Source organism: Cajanus cajan, chromosome 5 (assembly GCF_000230855.2).
Source record: "Cajanus cajan strain Asha chromosome 5, NIPB_CcT2T_4, whole genome shotgun sequence".
Classification (NCBI taxonomy): domain Eukaryota; kingdom Viridiplantae; phylum Streptophyta; class Magnoliopsida; order Fabales; family Fabaceae; genus Cajanus; species Cajanus cajan.
The window spans coordinates 49,056,659-49,068,285 of NC_138521.1; the positions used below are offsets into that span (position 1 = coordinate 49,056,659).

Sequence of the window (11,627 nt, forward strand, 5' to 3'; positions counted from 1 at the left end):
GCTTAGGAAAAGGATCTAAACACTTAAGGAAATCATCAATAAGAGAAAAAGAATCTCATAGCCTCTAAAGTGCTTCTCTCTAGACTCACTTTCTAAGTTCTTAAGAAATGAACTCATGAAGTCCATTTCTTAATAAAGATCTTATATGCCTTCCCCTAATTGGTCAACTTAACATCAATTAGGATTCTTAAATCTTTAAAGTTTCACAACAATTAAACAACTAATCATAATATTAATTTAATTAATAAAATGAATAGTTAATACTAAAATGAATAGTGTTACACAGTTAACTTTTATATATTAAACACGAACTGTTATCTTATATAAAAGTGTTTTTAGAAGATTTTGTTCAATAAGAGGGTTTGTACGGATTATTTTAACTTCTTATCCAATTCAGTTTTTGTTTATCATAATTATTTATAAATTAAATACTAATATTTTAAAATAAAATTTAATAAATAAAAATAATTTTTTTGATAAAATATAAATTATTTATCATAAAGTTAAAATATAATTTTTACATGTTTAAAAAAAATATTTATACAAATTTTAAATATAATTTATATACATATAAAAATATATATAGGTAATATAATATTTTCATGTACATATTTTTAAGACATTTTTACTCTTTATTTATTTTTGTAACCACACACTCCCTTCTTTTAGTATAGGACAATTCAATAATTTTATTTCATTAATTTAAACAAAAATTAATTATTCATCCAAAATGATTTTTTCTTTGCATTTTTGTAACTTCCACGCACAATATTCACAAGATACAAAGTGCCTTTATTTTGTTAATCAAACATAACATTTACTTTTATATATAACTTATTATAAATTTTAATTATATATAATGTATTGTACAAACTAAAATATTAATATTATTCCCTCAAAAAAAATAATATTAATATTGGTTATTTATAACAAATCTAAAGTATAATTTGTATGTTTAAAAAATCTATTAATACAAATTTTAAATATAATTTATATATTAAAATACAATATTTATCTTTATATATATAATATATTATAAATATTAATTCTATATAATAAATATTTAATATATATATATATATTTATTTATTGTATATGCCAAAATGCTAATGAATAATTCATTTTAGATAGTAAAATACATGGATATAAATAGCAATTCAGAATATACTAAAATATTAAATATTATTAAAGGACTCTAATCCTCCTCATTTACCTTGGTGTGTTACAACCTACATGTGCCTATTGTTCGAAACAAACAGCGTGTTAACATCGGGAAAAAAAAATACAGGCAAGAGAGAATTCTTGACTTTGGGCCCTGTCAAATTATTTTTGACATATTTTTGAAGCCCATGGGCTCGTAATCCATAATGATGACTCATCGGAGTTGGTTTTTGTTTAGTTCATCTTGCACTCGTTCTTGAACTCAGGCAGACATCTCGAGAAATCTCTGGTTTTTCGATTTGCGAAGAGGATATGGTTAAGCCGAAACAACAGAAGAAGCTATCCCAGAAGAAACAACAACACCCACAAGTAGGTTTCAGCTTTTGTAATTTTTTTAATTTTATAACTTATTATTCTCTCTGCAACCAATCTTTAGTTGTTTTATAATTCATGCATAGTAATTTTGCAGTTGTGATCCCAATTTGTTATTTCCTAATGTCTCTCTTTGTTCTCAATGCTTTGTTAATTCTACTGTAGTTAATGATCAATAGAAACCCTATAATCATTTACATATTTCATTATTTTAGTTATTTATTTGAGTGAGGATTGTGTGGATTGCATCTTTCGTGGTTTCTTTCAGATTGGGCATGTGTGTTGTGTTACTGAAAAGATGCTCTCTGTTGTGCTTTGAAAATTATGTATAAGAAATATTTTAGAGTTTAGATTGCAGAATTGGGATCACCCGTGTCTATTTTCTAGTATAATGAAGTCACGAGGCAGGGGTAGAAGTGGTTTATGGTACAGTTTCGATGGAGGTTAGAGAAAGATGATGACATCTATCTTGTTGGTGTTAATGTGACCAGTGATGTAGTGTCAAATATGTCTGTGTGTAAGGTTAAGCATAGGGTTTTGGTGATGAAATTTTCTTTTTTCTTTGGGATATATATATAGAGTTAATCACTTATACATTGTCAGTGTAAAGTTTTTTTTACACTAACAACCAATTATATATTTTAATTGTGTCATGTCACATTTAAAAGTAAATGTGTTTATAGTGACATGACACAATTAAAAAATATAATTGGTTGGCAGTGTATAAGTGATTAACTCATATATATATATATATATATATATATATATATATATATATATATATAAGAGGAGGAATCCACTTACATCAAGAGTAAGTAGATTTACTTCACTCAATAACTCATGTTTTTACATTAAATTTCAAGGAAACAATAGTAAAATTAAAAATTCCTAATGCATAAATCAAGTTTGCAAATTTTAAAACTATTTAATACTTCGTTTTATTAATTCAAATTGATAGATAATTATAAAAACATTTTACATATTATTTGAATTTATATAATGAAGTGTTATATGATTTTCAAATTTTTTAAAAAATTTCTAGATTTTATCTATACATTAAGAACTTTTAATTTAATAGTTGAATTGTTGAAATTTAATGTAGAACATGATTTATACATTAAGAAATTTTAATTTAATGATTGTATCATTGAAATTTAATATAAAACATAAGTTATTGAGTGGAGTAAGTCTACCAAGACTTACTCTTGGAGTAAGTGGATCCTCCTTTTGCAGTAAGTGGATTCCTCCTGTCTCTCTGTACAAGTCAACTTTGTCTTTGTGACAGTATTAAAAAACTTGATGGTACAATAACTCTTATTGTATTTACTATTAATTTAACTGTTTTGAAAATTACTACTCCCTCTCTGTTCCATTTTGTTTGATGTTTAAGGTTTTGGGAGACTTAAGAAATACAATTAATACATTTCATTTCATACTTTAAATCATGACTTTCTAATAACCTTTAAACCTTGTGGATTCTCACCAATAATTAAAGAATACATTAATAATGGTTAAGGGTATAATAGGAAAAAATATTTAATGTTGCATTGATATTGTAAAACAACAATCCAGTGGAACAAACAAAAATTGCTAACACGTCAAACAAAATGGGATGGAAGGAGTATTAAATATGGACCTAATTATAAATAACAAATTAGATTTTTCTTTGTTCTTAATTATAAGCAACAATCATTAGTTTATAAAGTTACTTAGAGTTAAATTTCTTTATATCTTTCATTTATTGTAAACTTTATTTCCTATTCATTAATTTATAATTAACATTAAGTATAACAACCACTTAAAATAAAGGGTATATTTGAAATTGAACTTGAATTTGTGGTAGAATTAATTAAAAGTAGCCATATTAATTACTATTTTTTTTGGTCTTGATGATTTATCTTATATTGCAACATAAGACAAATCTTTCAAGCACCAATCTTTATAAGCAACATAAGACAAGCAAATTGTAAGCAACATAGTGGGATAAATCTTTTGTTGTTGTTGATAGCTCCTATATATCAATATTTCGAGTGACAAATCCAATAGTAAGTTTGTAATAGTGCTTCTAGGAATAGATGTTATTTGGATACTTTAGTCATCGGTGACCTTCCATTTATTGGTGACAGATTAAGAAGCAAGGAAAACAGGCTGATACTTCTCAATTTCAGACTCAGTTGGATGCTCTGGGCTTACGTATTGTTGAAGTGACAGCAGATGGTAATTGTTTCTTCAGGTCAGACTGAATGCTTCACATCCAGTTGCACTTGCTATATTATTTGTATTGTGTATATAATAGGGTATTAGTATTCTTCAGTTAGGGGTTGTGTGCTGTTACATGATATATACTTCCATGGTAGGTATTTTCACTTGCACACAAAATACCAACCTTGTTATCATTTTGCTGAAACTGATGTAAGGTTAAAGACACTATAATCTTGGCATTATCAGTTATTAAATTATATCTCTGCCTCCCCTCTCTTGTTTTGCCTTTCTGGGTAGGCAAGTTTCAGTGGCATTAGGTGTTTACAGTATGATGAGTCAATTGTGTGTAAAGCATCATATATTAGTTTAACACGTGCACCATTCTATTCTTATGCAGAGCCCTTGCTGATCAGTTGGAAGGCAATGAGGAGGAGCATCGAAAGTACCGCAGCATGGTGGTGAAACACATATTGGTACAATGTTCTGGAAACAATTTTCTTTTCTTTTCTTTTCTTGGCTCAATTTTTTAAACTCTTTGAGTTTCAAGTTTATGTGTTGTTTATGTAATGTTTTTGATTCATGTGGATTTTGAAATTCATTGCAAAAATGATATGGTCATTAATTTACAGTCCCCCATTTGCCCCTTTTTCCCTTAATAAGTAAATTAGGAAAAAAAAAAAAGCTAGGGCCTGAAATACTTGGTTAATCTATAGTATTATTTATGTAAAGCTGTGGGAAGAAGAAAATTGATTGGGTTGGAACCTTAATCTGGTTAATCACCTAAGTATTCACAATTAACCTAGTAAATATAAGGAAAATTGGCGAAACATAAAAGAAAATCTTTAATCAATCATAAGTGTTGCTGATTGCCTGCATAAGAAAATACATATAGTCAGTTGTATACATAACCATTGACTGAATCTGTTAACTTCCCTATGATAGTTTCCATCTTTACTTTTTGGGAAACCTCCCTCACATAACCTGATCTTGAAGCTGTATTTAACAGGATAACCGGGAAATGTTTGAACCCTTTATTGAAGACGAAGTCCCATTTGATGAATATTGCCAGTCCATGGACAACGATGGTACATGGGCTGGTCATATGGAATTGCAGGCAGCTTCTCTTGTAACGCGTAGTAATATATGCATTCACCGGGTGAGAAGCATCCTTGAAAATAATTATCTTCTTCTTTATATTCTATTGTCACATCTTTTTTGAGTGGTATATTAATATCAGTTAGATTATTCATACTTTTATACAAATGAAGACTGGGACATGCAATAGTGGAGATATTTTCACATTATATCATCTTTATCACTATGCAATTATATTTTGTTTTTGAAAGTGCGGAAGCTTTGTTCATTGATGTGAAGACTGAAAATACACATTTGTTCAGACACAGATAATTGCTTCTAAAATTTCTTGGATAGACTTTACATATTAAACCGTAAGTTAATTGAAATTCTCATTCTTATTGTTGTGATTTTGCAGAACATGTTCCCTCGGTGGTATATAAGAAATTTTGATAATCACGGAGTTCATATGATCCACTTGTAAGTACTATGGAGTCTATGGTTATTATGTGAAATTGCACTGCTTTGTCTATTTAGTCTGAAAATTATATTTTTCTTTTTAATATCCAAAATCTATGACTAAACAAGCAAAATATTGTTTATATCTTCAACTCGCTTGCAGACTGTGTCTTCATTTTTGTGATTAGGAGACATTTGCTTTCAAATCAGTCATTCAATTATTAAAACCCACCTTTGAAACACATAGATGCTCATAAATAGAGCAGTAGAATTGTAGTGTATCCTGATTATTTAAACACGAGGTGCTGTAAATACTAAATAATAATTAAGTGATTTAGGAAGCTGGAAGCAACCAATATAACTAGTTGGATTATTTTGAAAGAACATTGATAAAATCAAGGAGTGAACATTTAATCTTGTAAGTGATTGAAAAATCCTTTTAATTTTGCCAAGGATTTGAATCTTATAATTTTTTTTGTTTTTACATATCTTATTGTTATGTGGTTGGAGTACATGGTAATTAATAGTTAATAATCAGAATCACATCTTTTTATCAGAATCGCATCATTTTATCTTTTTAGGGATGACAGACAGTGTCTTGTAATATTGTCTTGTGTGCTGCAAAATATTTATATTTTATACATAATGCATGTAATTAAGATTAAAGGTATATCAATACCTCAGGAAACCAATGCAAAATAATTGTCTTGACCTTGCATATATGAAGTTGGATGGTTTTATGTGTACTATCCTTTTCCAGGTCTTATCATGATGGGGAGCATTATAACAGTGTGCGGTCAAAGGATGATCCTTGTGATGGGCCTGCAAGGCCAATTGTCATTAAGGTTCTTATTATTTCTGTTTCCTGACTCTTTAAATAATGTTAAGAGTAGTAGCTATTGCCTGATTAATTCTAGTTTGTGAAAGGCTGATGCTGATCTTTCAGCACCATCGCATCAAATAAAAGTTATGAACAACAAACCCTGTGGGCGAGCTGGTAGGGAAAGTTTTCAACAAGGGTCCATAAAGTTGGTTATGGCTGGAACTGGATGTGAAAATGCTGAAAAAGTGGAACAGGTGGAAAAAGTGCATGCCTTGTTTTGCTGTTAGCTTCTTGTGTTGCATGACTAATATTTCAGTTCAGTCTTTCTTGCAAGTTGCTGTCTTTTCTAGAGAATTAACAATTTGACATATGTTCAAAGCATGTCTCCCTTGTCCCAGATTCTAGAGCAGGTAAAGGGAGATGTTGATGCTGCAATAGAGTTTCTAATAGCAGAACAAGAAACAGAAGAGTGCTCTGCAGACTCTGATTCCCTTCCGAGTCAGGTTAATACTTGTGGTAAGTAAATGCATTTTGCACTTTCTGTATCGTCAGGGGGAAAACTAACAAACATATTTTCATGTTATTGGCAATTTTTTTTCTCTAGCATTTTATGTCTTGGTAGGATTCATAAATGTTAATGTTTATTCATTAGCCTTTAGTATAAATCATCATGATTAGTGGAAAATAAATGAAACTTCTGTTCTATTGTAACTCTGATCTCAAATTCCAAACATGTACAGGTCAGGATGAAAATGAGAATCATAAGCAACATAAAGAAGACATGGTAGAGGGAAGCACTAATGATGAATCAACTAATAGCTCCAAGAAAACTAATGATAATATCACATGGCAATCAAATGACAAGGTTCTCTATTTACTTCTATTTTTGGTTTATTTGTGCTCCATCCCCTGGGGTTAGGGGGGATGATCCAAAAATAACTTTTCATACATGCTGTTCTAATATTTTGATCTCCTTTAGCACATACTTTTGCCTCTTGTTCTAACTGCCTCTTCTTTTTGGGGTTAATAACAAGATTCCTAGAAACAAGGTCTGCCCTTGTGGTTCCAAAAAGAAATACAAAGCTTGTTGTGGATCTGCCTTGGGGAAACAATCTGCTAAGTTTGCAGTGTATGTGTCTCAGAGACTCCTTCTGTAGTTATTTTGAAATTTCAACCATTCAACTAATGTCAGCAGAGTATTTAGAATTTTTTTTTCCTCTGGGAGCTCACATGGTGTTCCTTTCTTGGATTTAACTTTGTTGACTTGATTTAATGTGTTACAAGAATGATTTTAATGTGTGTTAACAATATTTCTGTTGTATCAGTAACCAAGCAGCTGACTCAAGAAGGGGCAAAAAAGAAAGGAAGCAAGGAAAAAAGGGGATTTCTGCAAAAGCTGAAGTACCCTGTGAATACGACTTGGTAACACCTGACATGGGTGCACTTTGTATTTGAATTGATTATTGATGTAAGACTTATATCTTATACCATTGTTTACAGAAACTTTTCCTTGCTTTGCAAAAATGATTAATAAGTTATTGTTTCTTCCAGCAGAAGTTAGTTTTCTTCTTCCCTAGAGGAGATAAATTACTTAAGGTCAGTAAGCTTTGGCTGTACATTTTCACTGGTTTGCATGTTTACTGGCATATAAAGAGAACTCTACCATTTTTTATTTAGTCATTGGCAATTGCTCATGTTATGTCAACTCATCGATATATGACATGATAATTCGTACCTGTTTCAATTGAAAATTTTAAATTTTTACCAGATCATTCTACCAATAATTGAGCTCTTCACAATACTAAAATCGCCAATTCGTACTCAGGATTTTCAAATAGAAGGTACTTTATATCCTTTTCTTCTAACATGGAACATAGCATTTAGTAATATAACATGACCATTGATTGGCCTACAAGGTCCTAGAGTTGTAATAATTATTCTGTTATCTTGCCTTCAATACATACTAGCCAGTCTGTGGATTGAGTTTCAATATATAGCACTTTACGTATCGGCTTTACTCAAAAAATCATCTTGTGTCCTTATAATATGAAATATTAAGGGATAGCACTCTATAGGGTATTATTTTCCTGATATGGGGTTCCTTTTCTTGAACAGGTTTGCCTTTGGCAGAAGCAATATCATGAACAGGAAAAGGATGTACAAAAGGAGAAATAGTGCTAACAAAATTTGTTTACAATTTAAGTTCTTGAAGCAAGATGCTTCTGGGAAGAACGTGGAAGTCTTGATCATTCTTTTCATGGGAAATCTCGTCTGAGAATCAGTTTTGCCTAAAATGTACAGGTAGAAATATTATTGATAATGATTTTCAGTCAAAAAGTTCAGCTAAACAAGGTTCCTTTCTCCTTTTAACATTTTCGGTAGAGTCAATGTACCAGAATAGAGGAAAAGAACATCATCTCAGTAATCTAAGACTAGACTTGTTCAAAAGAGGAAGAATTAACACTCCTAGTGATTGTCAGATGTCACGTACTAGTTCTTAATCTGTTTGACTTGGCTTGATTTTCGAGAAATTGCACCTTTAAGTTAAATTGGTAAAGTTTATCTTAGAATTTGAAACTAATAACAAGATGTAGTAACGAAGTAAAGCTACGGGAGTGTGATCGGATGTATCATATAGTGTGATCGGATGTATCATATATATATATATATATATATATATATATATATATATATATATATATATATATATATATATATATATATATATATATTAATGAATACAACTTAGTAGTTAGTAGGATTTTGGTGCAATAGTAATTGTTGTGGTTGAAGTTTAATTTATTCATTTTTTACGCAGTCGCATAATGTGATCTAACTTTTAGCTTCCTTTAACTGGACAAAAGTATATGACGGTCGGTGCATTTGGCCATTATTTAATTTGAATAAATTACCCTCCCTTTTTTCGTGAGATAGAAGTATTATAGTATTTTTTTTTTGTCAAAATATATAATTTTATATATTTAATGTTATGAAAATATATAATTTAGTACATTAAACTTAATATCACTGAAGAATATTTATTAGAATTTAATTTGAATAAATTACCCTTCCCTTTAGTGAGAAATAGAAGATTTATATTTTCCTTTTTTTTTAAATATATAATTTAATTCCATGTCATTAATTTAAACTATACTTTTATCTTTAAAGAGATATAAATATTATAATATTCTCTCTTCATATGTTAAAATTAAGTATTATATTGTTACCTATCTCTTATATTGGAACATATAATTTAATACATTAAACTTAATATTGATGAAGAATATTTATTAGAAGATTTTGCAATATATTTTTAATTAAATTATATGTTCAAATATATTTAATTTATTATGTTATAATTCATTCACTTGATAAAAAATATAAAATATATAATTAAGTTTAAAGCAGTTATTTTAGTAACAATTAAACATAGGAATCGAGATAAATTAAAAATGTATCAAACATAGTGTTATAAATATATATATATAGGGGTGAGTAACAGATGAGTTTGGTCGGGTTCGGGTGAAAAATGTCTAACCCGTTGTAAATCGGCTTTCGAAAAATGTGACCCATATCCAACCGACTTCGATTTGAGGCGGTTCGGGTTGAAACGGATTTGGATTTGAGCGGGTGGGTACAATTGGGTTTGAATTTTTTTGTAGATCAAGTTATCTTAACAAAGATGAAGCTTAAAATGATAAAAAAAATATATTTTTTTAAAATAGTGTACAAAAATAGAATGAATGTGACAATAGATGGTGTAAGTAGATTCGTAGATGAAACATTTACAAACTAAAGAAGCAAAAATAAAAGATAAAAAAATTCATAGTTGTTACATGCAAAAGAATATAAAGTTAGATCATAAAACTCATAAGAAACCACAGCCGCACAAGTTAGCCTTAAAATGGAGATAAGAAGATGGAAAAGAAAGACAAAAAAAGAAGCAAAAAAAAAACTCTAAAAATGGACTAGTATGTTGAGAAGTTGAATGAGGAAGAAGAAGACAAAATAAATATCTAAGTTATGAGAAAAAGGAAAAAAAAAAAAGTTACAAATTGATGACTATATTTATACTTGAAATAAAGACTTTTAAGTTTGGACCATTGTTGTTTAGTTATACAAAATAATAAAAATCTAAACTTATCTCATTTTCGGTTGGGTTCGGTTTTTAGCGAGTTTAAAAATTCAAAATTGAACCCGCCCAATATAACCAGTATAAAATCAAAATTTTAATCTGATTTACTCATAAAACCCGCTCGAATCCACCCAAAAATAATATTTTTTATCGGGTTTTCTCGGTTTAATGCTCACCCCAACATATATATATATATATATATATATATATATATATATATATAATATAATATAATATAATTTAACACAAAAAGAAAATACCAGTTCATTTAATATTTTAAAATCTCAAGTGGTTTATACTATTTTCACTCATCTAATTAAACAATCATTTTATTTAATTTGAACAAATACATCAAAATTAGCTTTTCTTTGTACATATCAAAATTAGCTTTGGTGTATTGCGTCGGGAAAGTGGTTTATACTATTTTAGCACATCTAATTAAAAAATTGTTTTATTTAATTTAAACAAATACATCAAAATTAGCTTTGGTGTATTGCACTGGGAAATAATACATTTAAGGTAGGAAAAAAATTAAGATGGTCAAAGTGCCATGATTTTACTATTTATTTTTTAAAACATATTTTATTATAGAAATATATTAATAAAAATTATGATCAGGAAGTGAATTTTTAAGAAGCCAACTCCATTATCACATAAAAAAAAATATTTGATAAAAAGGTTGATTTTAATAATAATAATTTTTATAAAAATAATAAAAGCTCATGCCAAAAACTTGATTTGTTTTGATATTAAAATAAAAGCGTATTTTAATGGGTAAAATTAGAAGTGAGATAATATGAAAAAATATATATAGTTTTTTGTTTTTGTTGTTAAAAAAAATTAAATTTGCAATATTCTTTGCCAAAAGCCTGATAATGAGTTTGTGGTTTGGGCCTAGCTTGGTATTTAGTATAGGCTATATTGGCATAGTTAGCCCTCTTTCTAACTTAATTGGGCTGCTGGCCTAAGCATCAGTCAAAAGCATAGGGAACCCTATATTTAGAGGAACTTCTTCAAAGTTGCAACAAAAGGGCATAAAATCAACCCTTAACACAATTTTCAGTGGTTTAGAAAGGCAAGTCCTAAAGTCACACAATGTTCAACCCTAACCATCATGCTGAGCATAGCAAGAAGAAAATGGCAGACATCAAAGGTTGGTGGAGGAGTTTGCGTTGAACACTAAACTTGCTCCAATAACTTAAAAAGAGTGCCCCCCAAAGTCCATCACATTACCCAAATAAGAAATAACCTTGTTCAACTCACTCCAATACTTTACTTTGAAAAAGTGGGTTCTAGTTTCCCACTACCTTTTTGTGTGCTCACCACGATAAGTGCAAGACAAGACAACAGATCAGTAATCACCACTCACCAACCCCCCCAATTCTTTGTTTTTTGTTTAGA

General features: G+C 29.2%; 1 protein-coding gene across 5 annotated transcripts; it reads left to right on the top strand.

Annotated features, from left to right (window-relative positions):
• The first annotated feature begins 1,329 nt into the window (after positions 1-1,329).
• LOC109816608 (SEC-C motif-containing protein / OTU-like cysteine protease family protein) lies at positions 1,330-8,648 on the top strand. Of its 5 annotated transcripts, none has more exons than XM_020381679.3 (14): positions 1,332-1,530; positions 3,660-3,766; positions 4,133-4,208; positions 4,742-4,891; positions 5,228-5,289; positions 6,029-6,113; positions 6,196-6,345; positions 6,490-6,607; positions 6,832-6,956; positions 7,126-7,220; positions 7,417-7,559; positions 7,643-7,687; positions 7,860-7,932; positions 8,207-8,648. In XM_020381679.3, exons 1-11 carry the CDS (start codon positions 1,474-1,476, stop codon positions 7,544-7,546), a joined length of 1,155 nt encoding a protein of 384 aa, XP_020237268.2. In that variant the 5' UTR covers positions 1,332-1,473; the 3' UTR covers positions 7,547-7,559; positions 7,643-7,687; positions 7,860-7,932; positions 8,207-8,648. The 5 variants fall into 5 exon arrangements, with proteins under 5 accessions (XP_082931427.1, XP_082931428.1, XP_020237268.2 ...); XM_083075300.1 differs by having other exon boundaries at positions 1,333-1,530; positions 7,646-7,687; XM_083075301.1 differs by lacking the exon at positions 7,860-7,932 and having other exon boundaries at positions 1,330-1,530.
• The last annotated feature ends 2,979 nt before the right edge of the window (positions 8,649-11,627 follow it).